Raw genomic sequence first — 23866 nt, 5'->3', positions numbered from 1 at the left:
AAAATACACAATGACATGAATACATTTACCTTTTGTTAGATTTATTTTTCACTTCGACCAAATGATCTTTGAAAGGTGTCAAAATTCGATCCAAAAAGAACGTAATTTGGCAAAAGTTCTTAACATTCAACAGAAATGTCATACACAGAACCACTCTGACACAAGAACGGCTCACGGGCGCTCAGTTGTTGTTGATGGGTTGTATATGGCGGCCGGAAGCAGACCTTCGGCGACGGCGGCCAGGACTTGAGGGGCCGTTCAGATAGTAATACTGATCCGCGATGGCCGATGCCAGCTCGGTGGCGCACCGCCCGCCCAGGTTAAACCGACACGTTCGTTTCCTGCAAACACGATTTGACAAATTGAGTTATTCTTAAAGCTGCACTATCACAGATTGACCGTTTTCACAATATTTATTACTTTTTTGTCTTGGAATGGGCCGAGTTTTGCATAAATGTCTGGAAATCAGTGATAAAAGAATGCTGACAATTGGGCATATCGCACTTTTCATATTTACCTTTGAAAATTGATGTTTTATGACTAAGGGCCTAATTAACATAAAATGAAATTTTCGGCAGTTTACCAAACAATTGAGATATGTTATATTGCAAGTTATCTTATATGAGTGAAATGAAGAGACTGGTGCCATAATGAGCTGATTCTAAGGCAAAAGGGTCAAAACTGTCTATTTGTGAGTGTGCAGCTTTCAAATAAAATAAATAATACACGACCAAAAACCAACTTTATTTCCTGTTACTGATACTGATCAATTAAGATTTAAAGGGAAAAAAAATCGACAGCAAAACTTTAAGCTATACTAGAAAAAAAAATCTCATTACAATTAGAACAAGAAAAAAGTTGATGCATAGCATCAAGTCGGCGCTATGAAATTAAAAGAAAAACGTGCATGCAGATAACCAAAAATGGTTATTATTTCAATGATAATATTTTGTTTTATGTTGGGTGTACATATGCTCGAATGACATTATGGTTAATAATATTGTTACAATAGTTTAAGCCCGGAATTGTAGATATTCTGGTTTTTCCCCCAAGCTAATCCTTTGGTTTAAACTAAATTATAACAAAAATATACATTCGTTTCTTCGGATTAAAAAAAAGGCAATGGTCTAATACATAGATTTCAATAGCATGAAATTCACCTTTTATTTGTACCGGCATGTTGAGTATATGGAACGGGGATAAAAATACTATGCATCAAAGGGGAATATCTGGATTTCATTCTTTCGAATGACATTTTCAAAACAAACAATTAAGCTCAAGGTTAATTTTTCAAAACTCGGCATTTTTGCTGTCACCAAGGGAGATTACTGCGTAGGAGGTTTACAAACATAAAGGATATTTTAATAGTAGCGTGTAACCTTCATCTATTTGATATCAATCGGAACACCTCGGCCAGTATCTATCTCGGAGATGGCCGAGTTGTTATGATTGAGTTGGTATTTAAAATAAAAATTTCATAATGATAAGCAGGGCTATTATTATTTAAGGTTTCATTATCAATTAAAGTGTAAAGTTTTATAAAACAAACTAAACTTCATATTTTATCATGCAAAGAGGAAACTATTGAAAGCATTGTACTGCAATTTATGAACTAGTCCCTAAGTTGGAATATTTCTAAAGTAATATCAAATATAGTCGGCGCCCTTCTGGGCGCCGACTAATTACGAACGTAGGCAATTATATTCTCAGTAGAAACAAAATGGGAAACGCGCTCCAATTGGGGTTGAATTTTAGAGGAGACCGGATATATAGACAGTTTTGCCCACCAAACGTACAGTCAACAAAACACGCCTGTTTTCATTGCAATGTTACGTGTTTTGCTGTCCTGGACGATAACTTAATGTAAGATTCATTATATGACATTGGACTTGGTGATCTATGACAGAAAATTGAATGTTAAACGCGTCTGTGTCTGTAGTTTTTATCCAAAGAAAATGTCGTCTGCTCCTGGAAATCCATTACTCCTGGATCACGATTCCCAGCCATCAAGCAATTTAAGAAAATCGAGAGTACTAAGTTATCAATTAAGTCACTTAATTGTATTTATTTACATAAAACAAAGATTTAAACTAGTAAATTAGAAACAATACAAACCGGATAAGTGATTTTCAAATATCATGTTAGACTAATTTTTCAAAGTTGGCATGTTCCCCTTATACAATTACGGTGCGGAAGATTAAAATCTATGTATTTCGCCAAGATGATTAATTTCAGTATGAACTGAGTTTAAACCATCATAGGAATTGTGTTATGCTTGCTAAATCTCGACAACTGCTGCGAAATTAACATAGGCGTTTTCCTTCTTTTTATACTTTATTTTATAATTCAGAAGTTTTTGCAGTAAGCATGTATAGTATTATTCTATACTATTGCTAGAATTAAACAGAGTTGAAGTGAGAACCTATTTTTGATAACAATATTTCAAAGCCATGTATTAGAATGAGTTACGGTATGTTTTTAAATATACTTGAAATATAAACAATATTTTTGCATACCTTTACTTATTTTTTTACAAGATGACAATCTCATTTTCAAAGGCATGCATTAACTTGAATGTGTCATGTGGAGAGTCAAGCTTGCTTCATTTACATACACTGCTGTTTATTTTAGAAAAAAGTACATATAATCAAATAAGATCGTTACGATGTGTAACAATTTCAATTAGCAGTTCGACAAATAACTCAAAATAACTCCGTACATCAAACAAGATTTAACAGGCAAAGCCTACTACTTATATGTACGAGTGTAGACGAACACGCGGTGCAATGTCACACTTATATCTATCTTCAAGTCCCAAATGTTCATACACAATGGATCTAACTGAAAATGTCCTTTACAAGAACAGACGTGTGCCTAGCTGTAACCATGCTGGTAGCGTATTCCTTAGTTTTTATCAAAAAGAGCGCTCAACTTTTGTTCAATTTAAACTCAATTATATCCACAGAAAAATCGCCTGGAGATTTCAGATTGTGTCTTTCCCAATATAGAATATTGTCTCCCAAGGGATTTCGGCCATTGTGGGTTGTCTACTTTAATATATACAAGCCAAACCAGCGTCTGGATCCCGGCTGTGGCTCATCGCGGACAGTGGAAGGTACGTACCGTTTGGCGTTCATCTGTTCCTCGGCCGTGTCCAGCAGCGCCTGCAGCGTGGCCAGATGTGCCCGCTTGTTCACTACATCATCTAGCAACCTGGAACATAAAGCCTTCTAGAGATATGTTTTCCTGACTCGGATTCTTCATACCTGCGGCCTTGTTCACTTCACCTGGACAAACCTTTATATTTTAAATCAGTACATTAGCCCATTATTTTTACATTTCAGTCAAAACACCCATATTGTACTATAAGTTATGTCGGTTGTGCAGAACATATTTGACCGGAAGACGACACTAAAACAGGTATTTATTTTAATTATATTGCTGATCTTTGATCTTCCAAAATAGACACTTCATTTTGTCTATATTACCGGTTCATTATATTGCGCGTTTTTCGCAAATATCACTATTACCACACAAATCCATGCCTATTTTATTTCTACCCGGAACAACAGAACACAACCCCATAATATTAGAATATTAAAAAAATATACCATCCAATCGTATAAAACTTAAAATTCATCCAATCCCCAAATATTTTTTTTATAAATAAATACTTCTGCATCAACAATTTTTATTGAAGTCGGCTAAATATTCTTTCAGTATTTTTAACGTATTAATCCAATCCTCTAAATAATTATGTTAAACCATTTTTTTTTATCAAAAACGAAACATTTATTTTTTGTTACATAATAATCATTCAGTAGTTATTAATATTTTTTATTCTATCTTTTAAAGATAATTGTTCAATAGTTTGCATCAATATCACGGTGAAAACACGGGTTTAGTCCGATCACCAAAGTTGAGCAACGTCGAGCCCGGTTGATACTTGGATGGGTGACCACCGGTTAAAATGATGAAAGTCTACGGCCATATAGCGTTAAAACACCGCTCTCGTCCGATCACCAAAGTTAAGCAGCGTCAAGCCCGATTGGTACTTGGCGTCAAACCGAAATACGTGAAAATATGATACCAGTAGCTGTCTTGCTTAGCAGTATTAATATTTTGTCGCATTGAATAAATATATAAAATAGATAACATTTATCAACGATATAATATTGCACCGTTTGTCAAACCATCGTCCACAGGCTACATATTTCACTGGGGTTACTTCAATTCCTACTTAGATCTCCAATGAAACAGGCCTCTGGGTTATCTGCGCTCAATTGGAAACATACTACTTTGTCATTAGTATCTTGAAATGTCCAAAAACTTAAACAATTGCATTACTCCATCGCTGCCGATCTCGCCGACAACCGTCGACAATGCGATTTATATTCACATGACATTGTCTCAGACAACACTTTCTGCATGTGTCAGCTCCATTATTAAGATTTGATACAAAAGAATCATGTTATTTTGAGACAATAATCAGCGTCTTTAAAAGAAAGTGTATTGTATTGCCCTTTGCTCAAAGCTAACATGACCAGTTCAACTACCAATATAGCTCTAGTTAATCACAATTTATCCACAAACGTCGCAATGGCCTGCGACACATTGGTACATTAGTTTCTACCGGTGTTAATGGCGCGCTGGCATTTCCATGAGATTTACGGTGGCCGGTGCCCATCGCTCGGTCCACGCTTCTGGATGTGAGCTGACGGGAAGCCGTCCAACCGGCCACGGTCGTAGGGCCTCACTCTCACGTCTGACAGGAAAATAGGCGCACGTCACATCTCCTACCGCCTTTATGACTTATGAAATTTTATCTTAAGTGGATCGAGACGGTTCTTAGTTCTGACAGACGCGCCAATTAAAATGGTCGCTTGCCTCAGAATATAGAAAAATCTACCAGCGTATTATTTCCTAAAAGCGAAAAGGATCTTATTGTAAAGCGTTTGAATATCCATGGTCGTTAATCAAATGTTTATTTTATTTCCCGCAATTCTCTAACAGCCGTTGAATGACTCGTCGATGTTGATAAAAAAAATAGAAATAGCTTTCACACAAAGTATGGTACTGATTTTTTTTAAACACAACTTACTGATGGCTGATCTGATCAAATACTTAAGTGTATCACATACTTAAATAACATTTAATCTTGTTCGTATGAAAACAAAGTTAATATTATAAAATGTCAAAATACTTAAACAATCAAACTACAACTACCTTGCATGTCGCTACACAAACTCACTTCTTGTAAAAAGTATATCAAAGATCACTCCCATATTGACTCTAGTACAACCAAGACCAAGATGTGTATTTACTGACCAATTAAACTTGTCCTGTGTGTCTGTGGGTTCCTGTGAGCGCTTGCCGGGGCTGTGAGCGCTGCTGAGCCACTCGCTCGCCCCCTTCATGTCGTCAAGGGCCGACAGTGCGCAGTGGTGGCTGTTCAAACCGAATTGGCACGACCGCTTCCTACACGGTAACGGACCAGAATGTAGGTTACGTGGGATATTTAAGGTCATTGTAATTATTCACATAAAATCAACATTATACACGTACCACAAAATGACAACTTTATAAATCCATTACAAGAAATAAACACTGTATATTTATGAACTGTAAAACTTACGCTTACTTCTTCGGTTTCTTTTAAGTACAAAGGAAGTGAAATAATATTACGATTCTTTCAAATAAACTTGAGCATTTTCGGAATACAAACTCGGGTAGTCCGCGTTAGTACTGTAGAGTTCCAACACATGATGTATTTATACGAGGCTACTCACTGGTATTCCACGAGATAGTCGTTTAGAGAGGAGAGAGTGTTTCTGAGAGGAGAAAGGCTGCTGTGTGACTCGAGCATTCTGAAACAAGATGGAAATCATTCACTGGACCTGCTGTAGCATTATGTCACGATACAGCTCCAATCTAACCATGTTAACAAACAAAACCAGACCGAATTAGTTACGGGAGGCAGCCTCGTAATGCGAGTCGGTGAAGGTTTAAGCGAGAATTTTAGTCTGTCTCTAAAAATGGTGACACACATGCTGTTCTAAAAACAAATAACGGTGAGATACTCACAGTGGGTCGATGTCTTGGGACCCAAGGTCGGCCGAGGTTGGGGTCAGATATACCGTGTAGACGAGCAGCATCACTCCGCGGAACTGTACACACGTTAAACGCATCTGCAGTATATGATAAACATATGTAATACAACTTTTCATTTTCATGTAGGGGTTTGCCAATTACTGGTCCCATTTTTAATATAGAAGCACAATGATGTTCCTACAGTGGCAATTGTGGTTATTTACATGATTCCCCATACACCCAACACACCTGCCTTTCTCTCCCTTCAATTAATCAAACATGTGTGGAGTTGACTTTTAGAGAATATCCAGTATAATAAATGTGATTTGATTTTAACACATACTTTTGCTTCTATTTCTCTAAGCCCTGTATCTTATATGTATAGTATATCGCACGAACGTTTGTCACAATGAGCTGTTTATATCGGAATGAATGAATCACTTTATGGGTAATATTCATTAGTGAACATTACAAAGGGAGTCACGCAAAAGAACGATTGCATGCAAGAGTATAAATAAATACTTTTGTTATTAAAAGTTGCTCGGTCACGTAAATTTGCCTGCAAGCAAAGGTCACCGCGGTGTCTCATTTATGTATCTAATTGGATCGCAGCTTTTGGTCGTGTACAGAGGGTGGCTGAGATATGTCAAGATATTCCGCCAACATAAAAACGTAAACGTTTTGCAAAAGCAGTTTAACATACATAGAAATTGTTTGTAGAGAACATATTTTGCCTCTGCGTGTGGTGTAGTTTTATACAAATGCCAACCAAATTATATGCACAAGAATATGTACATAAGAACAAAATACAGCTATTGCAAAAGGCATTTTTATAATAAAAACACAATAGTGTAACGGTTTGCAGCAAATGTAGTGTGTTGTACTTTGTGGTCGAAAACATATGTTGTCCAATTGGATCCGATTCTGTTGCACATTATTTTGGTCATTCGCAGTCAGCCTTTATTTTTCTATCAGATGAATCGGTAGATGAAAGCAGATGCTAGACCAGTAGACAGCTTACATCTCGACTATAAAGCTGATTAAAAGTAGTGAGTATATATTTTCCAAACTTTATTGTTTATGCGACGTATGCCATAACATAGTGACTGCGATTTTACAGTAAAAGTGAACTACACACAGAACGTTGTCAACAACGTAACCTGAATAGAACCTACGATCTGTCCAACAATAGTGCCACAAGACTTCACTACGCAATGTTACCATTAACGTTGCCTGAAAAACCAACGATCTGTCTAACAAAAGTGCCACACGACTTCAGCACGGAACGCTGTCATCAACGTTACCTCAATAGAAGTAGTGCCTAGTGCCTCAAAACTTTTTTATAGTAACCAAGCTACCATAAATACAGCATTAAAAATGCTTCTGATAAAGCTCCATCTTTAAGTTACAAAAAGTGAAGTTTTCACCGAGAGCTTTTTCATATAGACATTATATTTTTTAAGAAACAAATTGATTAAATGCTATATTAGCATAGTAAAACTGTTGTATTTCCTCCCTTCAATATATCATATCGCAATAGTAGCGTCATGGCGGTTTTATTCAAAAATATTATCAATGCAAAAATAAAAGAATGGTAAATTAATATCAATTCTACATAGAAATGTTATCCATGTTAATATTTAAAATGCACTCACACATCTTTGCATCCTTATGATGGATGGCTTACCATAACCGTTATCGTTTACTTGCTTGTCGCGGGATGTGTATATGTTTTGCTATCGTCAATTTTTAATGCATCCATATAGAACATTGTAGCAATGACTTTTGAATGTTATACTCAGAGAATATGGACATACTAGAACCATAGTTCTATAGTTTTTTTCCAATTCGGGTAAACTCTGAAGGGTACCGTATGCTGTTTCAAACAAATATGTACTAAGGCATAGCTTCGATTTAAAGGTAGGTGTTTACAATCGATAACCTTACAGGCGAGTCTATGTTAATATAACGAAATTGAACATCCTCTCATTGTCACAAACTAGATGAAATTTCAAACATTGGCAAACTTGACAACGGCCCGAGACTCCTCGCCTCCAACAATAGTCATTATCTTATTTATACGGGGTTTATTGACAAGATATTACCGATTAATTTCAGTTAATAAGCTTACCAAACGTTAATTTATCAATTGATCTAAAGGAACCGGTTCCCTAGGACAGGAAGACAAGACGCGATTTAATGACGTTTGGATGCTCGTTTGAAACTGCGATTGATTAGCCAGGAAAATGCTATGCTTCGTACAACACAAAATACCAGGTTACTACAAAGAAGTTGTTTTAATGAATCATTACAAAAGCCATCAATAATATAGCTTTTAAATGGCAAATATATTAAACTCGTCAGCCCCGTATTGAAAAGTTACATTTTATTTAACTTGTGTTCAGAGACAAACTGTTCATTTTAGTTTTATCAACAAACTGAAGTAAGGATTTTTTTTAGGAAGTAGCGCATAATTGAAATGTCTCCATGGAAATATTAAACATTTTTGCAACCTAAAACCGTTGTTCTGTTAATGAATTCCTGTCACCAAGACTACTTTAACACATTTTGAAATGAAAATATATGTATAGCAAAGTCAAGAAATAACAAAAACAATATCACGATGTGTTGGTTTTTATGCCACCGTCTGAAATATTTCACCACATATGAAGGGTAAACATTCGAACACATACGAGTTGACCACACTAGTCTATATAAATCTATTAACAATCTTACACCGAGTTATATACGAGACATTATAAAGTTATCAAACAATACAAGATATGGATTGCGATCTTCTACGCGACAAGACATTGCCCACATTCGACATAAAACTCAATACAAGAAACACTCGTTTGCATGCTACAGTGGGACAGTTTGGAACTCTTTACCAGAACGAATACGTAAATCGAACACGGAAAAGTCATTTAAAGCCTGCTGCAAGAAGTTCTTTTTACATCATCAATTGCAAAAACCGTTGTAAGAATTGTACGCATAATTCCATGACTATTGTTTTTACATTATATATATCTCGAGTAAGGTGTTAAATACATGTGTGACTGTCCTAAAGTTACTCAGTTAATAAATTTTAATGATACGATTTGTTAACCTTTAGGTACAAATTGATATATTGTTCGGTATTGATGTTATAATTAATGTATTATATTCATGTTTCTTTATGTTTTAATACATACCCTTTTGAAATAAGATAGATTTATTGATTGCGTTTTCATTCTAAGCATTTATGTGTGTGTGTGTGTGTGTGTGTGTGCGTGTGTATGTTTCTTTCAGAAGGCCACATTGTAAATAAGTCGTGTGTTATGTTTGTTTATAATATGATGCCTATGTCTTAATGTGTTACCTTCTTTAAATAAAGTTATTATTATTATTATTATTATTATTATTATTATTATTATAGATCCGATGGTTTGTCGATGTTCCAAGTATGCTCGTTGAATATCTGCAGGTATATAAACATACATATATTTCATTAATTAAATGTGATATTTTGCCTAAACATGCAAACATGCAAATTGCAATCAGGAATCCTTACTGAAACATAGATGTACAGGTAATTGTTAACTTAGGAGGAGGAGGTCTTTATGGAAATACAACGTTCAAGCTCAGCGCAGCTTTCAGGATTCTCTTTCGTTTCTTGACATGACAAACCTTTATTAATTAGCGAAGCAGCTGTAAAGATAGCAATACAGAAGATGCTGCATGTGCTTGTATCGAAAAAGATTCTCTGTTCTGTTAATTAAAAATGTACGAGCTTTGTAATCCCAGACACTCTGTGGAGATTTAATTTTCAAACACAGTGCTTATTTTTTCCACGACAACAGCAACACAGCAACACAGCTGCATCGGCGACAATCAAAGTGTTCACTATATATTAAATATAAGTTATACAAGTGTAATTATATATTGACTATTTGATACGTCAAAATAGCTTATATTATAATGTGTTATGACTTAAATGAGTTTTATTCATGTTTCAAGATGTCGTTGACATTGATTTATTCATGTTTTCAGTCAATGAACGAATGATGGTTGTGGTTATGTGAATCTATCAGAGCTACATCATGCAATCTGTTTGCAGATCCTAATCTCCAGTGGCGCATACCATGCAATACCGCACTGGGATAGAAAATGTCTTGCAAGCAATGTAAAAGAAGTCGAATTTCGTATAATTTTAAAATGGCAATTATTTAAAACATAACGAACGCATTAATTAATACAAAAGATTATTGAACATGACCAAATATTCCTTTTTTCAGCCTGATTTACATCGCCGAATGTCTATGTTAACAGAAGATTTTATTTTTCAAAGTGGGGAAAACATCGCTACTTTTGAAAGCATATTGATAGCGTTGACGTTAAAATGGACCAATAAAACCTGTTTGACTCCCCTTATCTGGTCATGTGACGTTTGAATCCGGCAGCTCGCCAGTATTGGTCATACTTGTGCCAACTGTTATAAATGAAACAACTCGAAATTCTACTTTTAAGGTAATGTATATTTGATATCTCCTCAATAGAGTTAAAATACTGCTTTTCCCAGCGGCATGTAAATATGTTTACACCCTGGGGTTGCGTACCAAACTTTCTATCCTAACTATAGGTATAGTTATGTATGAGCTCTAGAGAATCAAATTAAAATAAATATATAAATATGGAAACTGTCTCGAAGTGCATTACCATCCGTTACTAAATGAAGCTGAGAAGAACCATATAGCATGCGGACAATATCAAAGTTCGTTTCGTTCCATTGTAAATTGAAGTAAAAGGAATGAAGTCCAATATTTTTTCATTAAGCATAAATTGAACATTTATTACTTTATATACTTTTTTTTAGAAATGAATGTTTGCAAAGCAGCCAAAAAAATAATAGTATATTTATCTGGAGAATAAGCACGCTCTAATACAGGTCTATTGATGTGATTGTTTGATTGTAAGCATTTCTATACAAACACATATATCGTTCGTATGATTGCTGTCATCACTATGTCATGCATTAGTTTATATACAAATAATTAAAATTAACGTGTGTAATTGAACTGTGGCATCCCGTCAAGGAGCAGAAGTCGACCGCTATTTGGCCTGATAGCTAATCATTAAACGATGGAAATGGAATTGTTAGTCTTTAAAATTCGTTTTCAAATGAAGATGTAGTATTAAGCTGTTTGGAATTAATCTTCAACATCTTTTCGTAGAAGCTGGTCAAAAGGGCCCCATTTTAGCCTTCACTCGTTTGGGTAAAATGACCACCACTTGGAAACAATAGTAAAAACGCCCCCGATTTGGTAAAAAAACGCCCAAATTTTGGTCATATACGTAGCCTCCACTCCTTTTTTTGTTTGAAATTATTTACAAAATTGCCAATCAAGCATGTATAAACTGTTTTCAGGACATACTTAAGATGTTTTAAATGTATGGTGGCATATAACTGCCGTAAGATAACCTGTTAACTTTCGCGAATTGTTTCGAATTGTTTCGTGTTAACCACTTTATTTTCGCGATTATTATCTAGTAATTTAGTCAATATTCGCGAAACCTTTTCGGTATTAAAGATAAATTACTTAAGACTAAAAACTGGCTTGAAAGTGAACAGAACTGCCATCTGTTACCTTTTTTAGCTGTACAACATTAACAGGTTAACTAGTTATGGTTAGCGAATTCCATTTAATAAGTAACCTAATAACTGATTAACTAGATAAGATTCGTATAACAACTTTCCTATCAATGCATTCAAGATTCAGTCGCTAACAGGATATCTACTAAGTTATTGTTTGCGAATTCCACTTAGTAAGTAACATACTAACTGATTAAACTCCACCTTTAAAAGTAGAAAATCGTAAATATACTACAAGTTCATTATGGAAAAAGTTTCAAGTTTTCAGGTTTTTATTCATACACCTGGCACACATGGGCATGCGAGGAATCAAACGGCATTTCAAACATACATACAAAGAAAATAAAGAAAAACATGAAACATAAAGTGCAACAAATAACAGCAATAACAAATGCAAACTATAAACAGCTTACTAAAGAAAGAGATGACAAATACACATACAGCTTAAACAATATTGAGATTTAAAAAAATCAAGATGACTCAATTAACATTAACTTTTAGCATTATGAGTTTAAAATAAACACAAAGAAAACTTCAATAAAACACTTTTATCAGTACTACACATTATTTTTTTTAAGTTCGAAATGTTTGCAAAACGATAACTTTTTGATTTACATCTTTCATTTATAATGTGACTGCACTTAAAAAGGTAGTGATACTCATCATCTAATTCTTGACTACAACACAATGTACACAGTCTATGCTCTCTTACAACATCATGATAACGACCATTTTCTATTGCATAGGCAAATTAGAATTCAGTCACCTGAACTTACTAAGAGCAAAAGCCAAGTGGTTTGGAAAACATTATAAATACATTTTTTCCAATTTCAATTCTAATAAAGTATGTTATTCGAACACTTTGAAGATTCATACACATTAATACTTCAAATTTGAATATACTGATCATTCAATGCTGATTTCACTTTGTTCTTATCTGATTAAATTAGGTATATTCTGCATTATCCAAAACTCAAAACAACCAATGGTGTTAAGAATATTCTTTATCGTGTATTGCACCCAGCCCTGTTTGTTAAACTACATGAATGTGGAATTCGTGGCAGAAAGTTGAGAGCACTCATCAAATGTTATACAGACTAAAAGAGTATAGAGTTAGTATAAGGAATACATTTCCGGTCTGCCAAGGTGTCCCCTCCCCCCCCCCCCCACCTACTCCAGAGCCTCCAAACCAGGACATACTCCTCTTCCTGCTCCAGAGCTTCTAAACCAGGACGTCCTCATATTCCTGCTCAAGAGCTTCCAAACCAAGCCTCTTCAGTCTTACTTTAATGCCAACCGCATGTAAGCCGTCTGGCGTCGTCACCGCACACGTTTCCCCGTCCCTGTGACAGACCAAGTTACAATCTCGCGAGTAAACAATTGTCACGCCAGTTGTTTCCTTCAACAGTGCTTTCATTTTCATTTAGGGCTTATTAAGGTCATCTGTTTAATGAAATTGTAAATATTCAAGCAGGCATGATTCTTCCTATGCATGAAAATAAGGAACACCTTCTGCCTTGATACAAATCTCACAAAAACCTGCCTGGATTTACCATTTCTGTTGGATTTACCACCAACCCTGTGTCATATTCTAATGTCATTCCTAACAAAAACTGGCATGGGGCGGTGCCATCATCTTTTTTTGTCAACCTCTTGTCCTGTCGCTTTTAACTGAACCATGTCCCTGGGAAGCGAAATAATTGTTGTGAAAAGAGTGTCGCTAGACTTGAATCGTGAATCCGGATGTTTTCACGTCGGGTATATTGCCCATTTTGGAAACGGGCTACAGCTTTTGCAATGCTCTAAATCTCATCTATAGTTAACGAATCGGTGTTCTGCTCCCCCCTGTGTTGTTTCCACGAGGCATTGCGAACCTATGTGATTTATTAGTACATATACATAGACAACAAGACATCTTATGGGGGTCCTTACCATATGTAGTTTGTGTCGCAATTGCTTGAAATATATCCTAAATTCTGTCTATGTATCTATAGTTATGGAATTAGCATTTCAGAAATAGAAATTTATGAACGGAAAAACTGCTGTTAAATCGAACTGTTTCTAAATAGTCACTCTCTCGCGCATGCGCTGTTTCGTGAAAACCTAGAACCTCGTTTCAAGTTTCTGGACAGTTAAACCAATATACGGTTGCACCACTCGTCAAAAGACTAATATTTGCAAAATTCATGCCCCAAATACGAGAAATAATATGTATATTTGATGAGTGTTTAGGGTTAAACGGAGTTAACGGCTCTAAAAGGCAGTGCGCACTTGTTGAAAAGTAATTCCGAGGCAAGGTAATTGCTAAGGATGAAGGACATTCGGTTAAGAATAATATAATTATACCTTCATGTTGTAAATGCTTTTGTTTACATTAAAAAAACAACGTTGATAAAAATTATCCTACATTAAATCAAGCTTGTGCATAAGGTACTTATCGTTTTAACGATAGCAAAAAAAGCACTATAAGCAACAAACGTGAATTTCATTTGGAAAATTGAGAATTAAAATGAAAGAATTTGTTGGCCTTTAATTGAGTTGACTTCATCCAGTGCTCAGTTTCATTTATACGTATATTCCCAATGAGAATGTTCAGGATGCAAAAAAGAAAGAAATCTTACAAAATACACAATAATAATATAATCTGGATATCAAACTAATATTCAACAATCATCTAAACGTATTCTTTCAATTTGCTATAGCATACTGGATCTCCTACTACTAATCCTTCGCATGCTGTAAAAGAGTACAAGTAGCTCATCACAAAGTGTTTAATACAATGTATACCGGAATAAGTTCAACGGATATAATGCTTCGTTCTTTGCAACTACACATTAATTTTAAGATCCACAGCAATGCATGCTAACATGTTTGGTGAGAATAAAAAGGGCATACAAAGTTTATTAAAGAACAGAACAGAACATTTATTTACCAGAAGATCATAGGCACATATGGTCGAATATCATACATAAATGTCGACAAGTACAAAACATTCGTGCACTACCGACAACATATAACATACCATAACTTGCAATAAATTATTGCTATTCTCTTAAATTGAAAGGTACATATTATTTAAATATTGACTGCCTTGAGGGTGGCAATGCATACTGTCAACCTGAGGTACATACCGACAGTATTTTCCAATGGTTGACACTATCCACTTCAATGATTACCCGGCGTGCACTCTCACCTTCAAGGCAGTGAAGATGTTTTTTATTATACCGAACAAAAATTTTCATGAAGCCAGAGCATAAAAGTAATACAGAAGGGCGGAAGGGCGGAAGGGCGGAAGTGGCGGGGTGATAGTCGAAAATATTGCCCTTGAGATTTTACTCGTGGTTCTATAGAAGTGAGATACATGTATAATAAAACGATCTGTCGAACATATTATGTTGAAAAGATACAAGTTTACTTAATTGTCAGTGATTGACATTTGTTTTATAGCTAATAAAGAACATAAACTTTATATAGAAGAAATGACTGACAAAAGGAACATATCAGAGAAAAGAGGCATTATAGAAGCACAATTCTTCCTTCTATAGTTTTCCTCTGAATTGGCTGTTTTCGTAAAGGTTACCCTTTTAAAATGTATGCATTTTCAATAGTTAGCCTAACAGGAGACTACGTCAAATTTTGCCAAGTACGTAAATATAACGGAATTGAACATCCTCTCATTGTTACAAACTAGATGAAATTTCAAACATCGACCAACATAACAAAACAGCGAGACTCCTCGCCTCCAACAATAGCCGTTATCTTATTTATACGCGGTTTATTGACAAGATATTAGTGATTAATTTCAGTTAATAAGCTTACTGAATGTTCATTTATCAATTGATCTAAAGGAAACGGTTCCCTAGGACAGGAAGAAAAGACGCGATTTAATGACGTTTTGGTGCTCGTTTGAAACTGCGATTGATTAGCCAGGAAAATGCTATGGTTCATGCTTTAAAATACCAGATTACTACAAATAGATCGTTTAAATGAATTAAAATCTTCATACAACTCGTCACAATATCTTTTAAATCACACATGTAGTCAATTCGTCAATCAGGTGCCTATGAATGCGTTACTTTTTGATTCCCTTTTGTTCAGAGGGCATTTTAAAGAAGAAAACACGACAACACAAATATAGTTATTGGCTTACGAAAAGTGCAATATTATATTGTTGCCGTTAGTATTATCATTATCTTCTTACCATTAGGTTTATATGTCTTTCTTGCCATAGCAGGAAGGCACAATATCATTCAAAATCTTTGTCATTGTATGCATCGCAAGGGCAACAATTTAATATTCTGAAGATAACGATGACTATAAACAAAAGATTCTCCATTATAAATAATATTTTGATAAACTAATTGAATAAAATACCTTGAGATAATAATGATTCTCGCTTCCTCAGCAATAGGAGCCATAAGTCTGCATGCAGTAACATATGTATATCAAGCGTGCGTATAAAGTATACATTCACAAGGAATAAAACAATTGACTAACAGATTATTTCGACTCGTAAAAAGTACATCGTTATCAACACATAAGTATTGATAATGACCAATGCCAACGTGTAAGCATAATAATAAACAATGTAGTACATAGAAGAAGATAGTTAATTCATGGAAATATTGCACACAATATATATTTGAAAAAGGCCAACATGATCAAACCTGTGATCAAATTCATAGAATAAAATGTCTTACCTATATCGAACATGTATTAAAGTAATAACAGAATCTATAAAATTTGATAAACGTATCATAATAACTTTATTTTATTAAAATATAAACAAGTATATTTGTATTATATTATTAAAAATTGTACCTGTAGTATTTGATAAACATATTATGAATGATCCGTCATTATAATACAATAACAAAGCCATAAAATAAATGTGATATCTATTTTTTTTAAATACCACTTATAAACTATCTTACTAGCATCACATACGTGCCTAACCTTAATGACTTGTCACATTCTCTCCTCCGATATAAAAATGCGAAAATGAAAAATTAAAAGAGCCTATTTGGTATAGCTATGTCGGCTTTAGTGTTGTTTTGGGTTCCAATTTTTATGGAAGATATTTATACTTGAACATGTTTTCCTTATTTCAAATGCATTAAATATATATAAAGCTAAAAAAATCAAACTGCTTTAAACATGCTTGGTCTCTCCCTAAAGTATTTCTTAACACATTTACATCATCGTGTGTTATATGCAAAAGAAACATTCAAATAACAGATTGGACTCATCTTCAAACTTATTGCATCAGCTCTACATTAGCGATCTTCTCTTTGAATATTTGTGCATCTTCCGCACTCAAGGGAGAGCCGGTCGTTTGGTTAATGCTACCTTATATTACTTAATGTTAACATTCTTCAAATATGCCTGTAACTCAGTTTTTGCCAATTTTTTTATAACGACACATAACGGTTGAGTTCTCAAATATTCTGTACCAGTTTTGGGTAAAAATATCCTTAACTCAACGCTAAAAAACACCGATAAATGTGTTTGGTTTGCCCACCCCTTAGGCAATCCAGACTCATGAAATCCTTAATTACATAACATATTTTAACATTTACTGTACAGTTATTTTTTCTTGGGTTATTTTCAATTTCATTTAACATAGTTTTATACATATTCTTTGAACACTTTCTTTCACTACAATGTTGAACTAATATTTTAAAATATATGTCAATCGATTAGAATACAAATCTATTTTTCCTAGTTCACCATGTCAGAAATCATTTTGTGTCAAGGTTTTAACCTCTAATAATTTCTTACAAATCATTGTATGTATTCGTTCTATATTGCTACCAGGGTAAAATCCCCAAACCTCACAGCCATAAAATAAGATAGTCTTAACTTTTTTATCAAATAGATCTAACACAAGTTCCGTTTATCAGTTTACAGTTTAAAAATATTTGCCTGACCTGGTAGTGTTTGATAACGAGTATATTTAGCCGAATCGAAATAGATTTGATGAAAAAACTCACATGTACAATGATTATTTAAGAGATCGTTAAATGCTCAAAGTGATCGTTATATGCTTTATTTTAAGGTTCGTTAAATGCTCATAGTGTTCGTCAAATGCTCATAGTGTTCGTCAAATTTTCATAGTGTTCGGTAATTGCTCACAGTGTTCGTTAAATGCTCACAGAGTCCGGTATATGCTCCAAGTGCTCAATAAGCGCTCAAAGTGTTCGTTAAATGCTCAAGTTCTTCGTTAAATGCTCACATTGTCCGTAAAATGATCACAGTGTTGAGTTTATGCTCGTGTTGTTGCGATGTTCGATAGATGCTTAGTGTTTTTGTAATGCTTAATTTAAGGGTTCGTTAAATGCAAATAGTGTTCGTTAAATGCTCAAAGTTTTCGTTAAATGATCATTGTGTTCGTTTAATGCGCACAGTGTTCATTAAATGCTCACAGTTCTCGTTAAATGATCAATGCTCGTTAAATGTTCTCTGTGCTCGTTAAATGCTAAATGTTCGTTAAATACGAGCAAGATTCAATTAATTAATTATAATATTTCACTTGAATATGCAAATTGCAATCCTAAATCTGTCGAAACTATTATGTTTTTGTCATTGTTTATTTGGGGATCTTTATGGATATTAACGTTCAAGATCAGCGCAGCTTTCAGGATTCTGTTAATTAGCAAACAGTTATATAGATATATAGATATCATAATAAATGCATAAGCTTTGTATTTCCAAACTCTCGTAGGAATTTAACCTTTGAACACAGCGCAGTATCTTATACGGCGATATCAGCACAGCACCATATTGTGGTCAAACTATCAAAGTGGTCAATATATGATTAAATGTAACGTGTGCAATTATTTTCTGATCATTTCATCGCAAAATCATGTTTTTCAGTTGGTGATCGACTTTTAAGAGTCGCCATGACGATACATTTGAATTATGACAGATGTATTTCGGAGAATGAGATTCGTTTCATGTCGCCATGATATTCTGTTATATAGAACATATTTTTATACAACATAGTGTTTATATATAAGCGTTCCTGGTGGTCCAACTAGCATCTACATGTTATGTAAGTTAGTCTGTTTATAACTTTATACATGGTATTTCCGTATGTATTAGATTGATGTCAAAAGTGATTAGAAACTAAATCATGAAATCCCTTGCCGATTTATCAGCATCAAGCTACTAGCTAATGGTTGGGAAACATTCTTATTTGCTAAAGATTAGGTCCATCTATTATCCAAAAAATCACAAAATACGGGAGAGATGAAAAACTGAAAAACACTTGAAATGAATAACATGTTTTACAAAAAAATGCAGCATATGGATTAACATCTTTCCTCTCATACCATATGTCTTAGATGCATGTCCATTTAATATATACTGAGGTTTGCACGTTAAGTGACAGCCTGTGATTTTATGTGACTTTTCATTAACATTAAGTAAAACTAAAAGTTCTCAAAATTGGCAAGAGTACTGATAATAACACGTGTAGGTGTTTTGAGAGCTTTGCAAGTTTAAGGTACGAATATTTTAATGGAATTTAGTTAAAAAAATATTTGCATTAAAAAATGAAGCATTCTATAAGATAAGGATGGGGGCAGGGGCAAATCAATGACAGTAACAATTGTCAATATATTGTGGCTTTTTTGACAATATGAAATCAACAGCGGGGATTTGCTTTTCGGTAACCAGGAATGCGTGTATTTAAGTATCTTTTTTTTTTCAAAATATTTGAAAATATACGGGGTCTTTGGAAAAAAATGGCACGAAAAAACAAATTCATCTAATGAAAAGACTTTTCTGTTTAAGTGCAGTGAATTTCAACAAATCTTTGATAAAATGTTCCGTCGTAAAATAGCCTAACTCCTTATTTTCTTAACCATGTAGAAAAAAGTGTTTTTTTTCCCTCGTAAAACTTTGTAACTCAAAATTAAATGAAAATGTATTCGTTTATGTCATCCCCACCGAGTCCTGGTGTATGCCATATAGTCTAGCCTAGGTCAAGCGACACTACATTAGCTATCTACGTATTAAATGTATGATACCATACAATCTACTTGACTTAGAATGTTGTCATATTAAAATACTTGGGGGATTAAACGTTGGATTAAACGTTGATTTACGTATATTGATCCCTGTTGTTGAACTTAAGAAAAAATAACATGGAATTATATCATCTTCCTCATATATGACCGTTATGTTTAAAGCGTTTATAGCGTTTAAGGCTGGCGAAATAGAAATTTTATCAAAATGGTATTGAATTGTGTTCTTGTATGTGAGACAAGAAAATTGTGTTAATGGAAAGTAGCTGTATCTTGGTTTGGACAAACGTCTTGGAAGCAGTTTGTTAACACTGGATGCATAAACGGAAAATACATTATGATACACTTTTACTACATTAGGCGTTTGTTTTACGGTTTCCCGACCGACACGGAATTCCGTCCGATCCTATTTGTTTCTTGCCAGTGGACACCCTTTTTTATCAATATCAAAGTGTTGTTTAAACTATATAACCAAAATGCCTAAAATAACAGTTATGCATAGGTTAAAACTAAAAAGATCTTATTATCAATGAATAAAGCATCTAGTTACACAACGTTTTACAGAATATTTAAAACGAAATGCAGAATTGAGTCATATCTTAAACTTACAGACTGAATACTTACATTACTTGAAATTTTGAACCAGAAACCATCGCTCCCAGTTGAGACTGGCAACGGGAATCAGACGCAAATTAATGAGAGATTTTACAATTTGCAGAGACAAATAAGGCCATGAATTCCATTATCGTTTTAAGTCTTATATTGTTTATGAAGAAAAGAAGGAATATTTGAAACACCACGTTTAAAGACATCAAAATGTATTAATTTAAAGAATATTTTCATACGGACAAGAAAAGATAGATATTGAACTATTTAACAATCGTGTTTATATTTTAACATGACATGTATAATGGTCCTGATACGATATTGAGAACCTAGTCCACTTTGTATTTTGATACTTTCAACAACTCCATAGCATGTTTACCATCTATAACAAATAAGGATCATGGCTTTGAATTCTTATAAATTATATAATGTAAATTGTGATATAATTAAAATCATAACAATTCAGATTATAGTGCGGATTGTTTTGAATGTGTTGAACTGTTTTATTGACTTTATTGAATCAAACAATGTTACACAAACAATTTACGTTTTGTAAAATATCTTGTGAGCCGACCGACCTTTCCTATTTTGATATAAACAAACTAATGTTTGTTTGCCTCAGTAAGTAAATGATTTTACATTGAACATGAATATAAATAAAAATTCCTTACACACGTTAACCGCTGTACTTACAGATACTGTTAGCTAGATCCCTGACCAATGTTGTTAGAATTGTTACAAAACCTGCGTGTGCACTGTGTATTATTGAAACCTTTATTCGACATTTTGACATAAATGTGTAGTATTTAGTTTTTATTTATTTAGAATTATTATTTGTTGTAATTCATATGTTTTGTTGTTTACATTTCCCTTTTAAAAAACGAAGAAAAAGTAACGATTATCTAAAAAAATAAATATATTTTTTTTGTTCTATGCACCTCTCGTCATTGCCAACTTTTGGCTGCATTCAGACACTCTTTTTGAAGCTTATCATGCTATTGGCGATCTCTATCGATTTCTACTCTCTGAGCAAAAGTAGCAATTATTTTAGTTTATAAAATATAAGTATTAAAAGACAATGTTAGCAAATAATCATTTCCAAAATGTTCCGTTTTGAAATAAAAAAAAACAACAACAACAAACAATATAATACAAACATGTTTTAATACAGAACACTGTTCTGTTTGAAGGGAAATGCATTAAATACTTAAATTTTAATAAACTTACCTCTGAAGTAAAATAGAATGATTCCCAAAGAATAAATTGTCCACAGAAAATTCAAACTGTATGTCACAAAATGAAAGTCATGTCAGTTGTTTATGGAATGTTTGAAAAGATTTCTTTAAACGCTACCTTTATGAGCAGATATCCCGTATATATACGAGTAGTTGAAGCCGGGAAAAAAGTGCTAAATTGTCCCTCTCACGGGCATGCGCTGTTACGAGAAAATCAAGAAGCTCTGATTTCAAGTCGCGGTATAGTTAATCCAATAGACATCTGCACGTTAGAGTCAAAAGACAAATATTTGCAAATTTCATGCCACCCAATACGGGAAATAAAATGTATATTTGATGAATGGTAGGGGTCATACGGAGTTAACAGATCACAGAGGCCGCACCTTAGGATGCAGTGCCTTCATGTCGCAATGGAAAATCTAATGCCGTTATAGTGTCAAAGCATTTGCTAAGGAACTAATCAAAACATGTTGGAATTTCGGTTAAGGAAAATATAGTTATACCTTCATGTTACAGAAATGCATTTGTATCGACTATCCATTGAACAAAAATGAATAAAATTAAAGTGACATTCGTATTTAAAGTAAATACATTCACATGTATAACAAACATACATTTTGAGTGATAAACCTTTATCTATATACTAAATGATGCATTTATGGAGAATTTTATTACTGATAACAAGATTGTAACCGTGTATTTAATAGCTGAAAACGCACCGATCGTGCCATCGTCTCAAAAGGTAGAAATACCGTTTTCTGCACATTTATTTCAAATTAAACACGGTATTCTTCAAAAGAACCCTTGTTTTCGATATTTATTCATTCTTTTCGGTAAATGAAAACAACTGAATTACTTGTGGTACATCTTATTTGGGATTCAGAGAGCATCTTTGAGCCATAGGCAACTTGTACGTTAGATAGTTATCGTTTTTATGTTAGCGAAAGCGTTTTTAAAAGACATAACATGTACATGTTGTATTCCATTTGGAAAATTGCGGTTTGAAGAGCGATATTTGATTGACTTTTAAGCTGGCTGTTCAGTGCTCAGATTCGTGCAATGTATACGCGGTGCGAAAGGTTCGGTTCGGTCCGCGAAAACGGGAAATATCACAAAATACACAATAGTAATATAATCAGGCTGGGTCTCGATTAAATCTTCAAAGATCACAAAAGTGCATGTAAATCCTGTATAGTCCGGTAGCCAAATGGGATATTTTGGCTGAACCTTGCATCGGAGTGTATAGAAAATGTTTTTGAATTTTTAAGTAGTTTAGACCCCCTAGTTAAGGAATCCGTTTGATGGCCTCACACCACCCTTAGGGAAATCGAGATATTCAAGATGGCGTCCAAGATGGCCGCCAAATTTTACCAAAATCAACAATTGACTAGTAATTGTGTATAAATGCATTAATTCCTGTTCGAAATTATACCATTATGTATTTTTATTGCAAACCGATCCATTCTAAAATATTTCATATCATAATTAAGCCATCATGGTATCCAAAATGGCCGCCAAAACAAAGACAATTGACCATTGAGTTAGGTTTTGTTTCAAATACCATCAATTGTTATACACATGTTTTTACATTACAATGTATTTATGCAATATAGGTATCACAAATGACATTATATTATTACATATTAACCAAGATGGCGTCCAATATGGCCGCCAAAATAAACATTAATTAACACAGACTAAATGAAACGAGCACAACCGTTTACAAATATGTATAAAAAACAATGGCATTTTTTTATTCCAATTTACTTCTGAAGAACTACTGACAGAAAAAATTGTGAGTGGTATTATAGACAGCATGGGTGACCTCAATGAAATTCTTTCAGAGCTGTAATCTAGAAGCAAAACATGAAAGCTATGGATAACTGCGTAATAAAGTCATTGCTGATAATGATGCTTCACATCAAAGCTGAAAAAGAAACTGATTAGGGTTTTCATTTGGCAGCTATTAAATCTACGATCCCCTACTTCTTTGCAGCAAGACACGTGCATTACGTTTGGTATTGCCGCTCCTATTTACGATCTATGGAGTCAATGCCCGGTTCATGTAGGGAAATATTTCGGAAAGGGGAGCTTGTCATGCGTCACATTCTTGGCGTTTGGAAAGGCATTTCGAGTGATATGTTCATTGAGACAACATTTATGAGATACTGGTATGGAACACAAGGCATTATTGGTATAACATTAAAATCCGACACACCCAACATATGGTCACCTGGTCAACACATTTGTAGCAGGTTGGAGGCAGACATCTC

At 34.1% G+C, this 23866-nt stretch overlaps 1 protein-coding gene across 3 annotated transcripts; it reads right to left on the bottom strand.

Annotated features, from left to right (window-relative positions):
• Window positions 1–8: 8 nt before the first annotated feature.
• Window positions 9–21812, bottom strand: LOC128232086 (uncharacterized). Of its 3 annotated transcripts, none has more exons than XM_052945438.1 (6): window positions 21712–21812; window positions 6085–6188; window positions 5790–5867; window positions 5329–5478; window positions 3124–3213; window positions 9–341 (listed from the first exon to the last, which is right to left on the bottom strand). In XM_052945438.1, exons 2-6 carry the CDS (start codon window positions 6186–6188, stop codon window positions 182–184), a joined length of 582 nt encoding a protein of 193 aa, XP_052801398.1. In that variant the 5' UTR covers window positions 21712–21812; the 3' UTR covers window positions 9–181. The 3 variants fall into 3 exon arrangements, with proteins under 3 accessions (XP_052801398.1, XP_052801397.1, XP_052801396.1); XM_052945437.1 differs by lacking the exon at window positions 21712–21812 and adding an exon at window positions 6434–6476; XM_052945436.1 differs by having other exon boundaries at window positions 11–341; window positions 21586–21723.
• Window positions 21813–23866: the final 2054 nt, after the last annotated feature.

Source organism: Mya arenaria, chromosome 4 (genome assembly GCF_026914265.1).
Source record: "Mya arenaria isolate MELC-2E11 chromosome 4, ASM2691426v1".
NCBI classification, from domain to species: Eukaryota; Metazoa; Mollusca; class Bivalvia; order Myida; family Myidae; genus Mya; species Mya arenaria.
This window is presented reverse-complemented; position numbering and strand designations above follow the sequence as displayed.

What these genes read in the sequence shown, in the direction of transcription:
- LOC128232086 (XM_052945438.1), bottom strand. Translation starts at nt 6,188, where the DNA reads ATGCGTTTAACGTGTGTACAGTTCCGCGGAGTGATGCTGCTCGTCTAC. An exon ending in ACACAGGACAAGTTTAATTG is followed by an intron (nt 3,214 to 5,328) that starts GTCAGTAAATAC and finishes TTTATGTTCCAG; the next exon opens with GTTGCTAGATGATGTAGTGA. An exon ending in GAACAGATGAACGCCAAACG is followed by an intron (nt 342 to 3,123) that starts GTACGTACCTTC and finishes TCGTGTTTGCAG; the next exon opens with GAAACGAACGTGTCGGTTTA.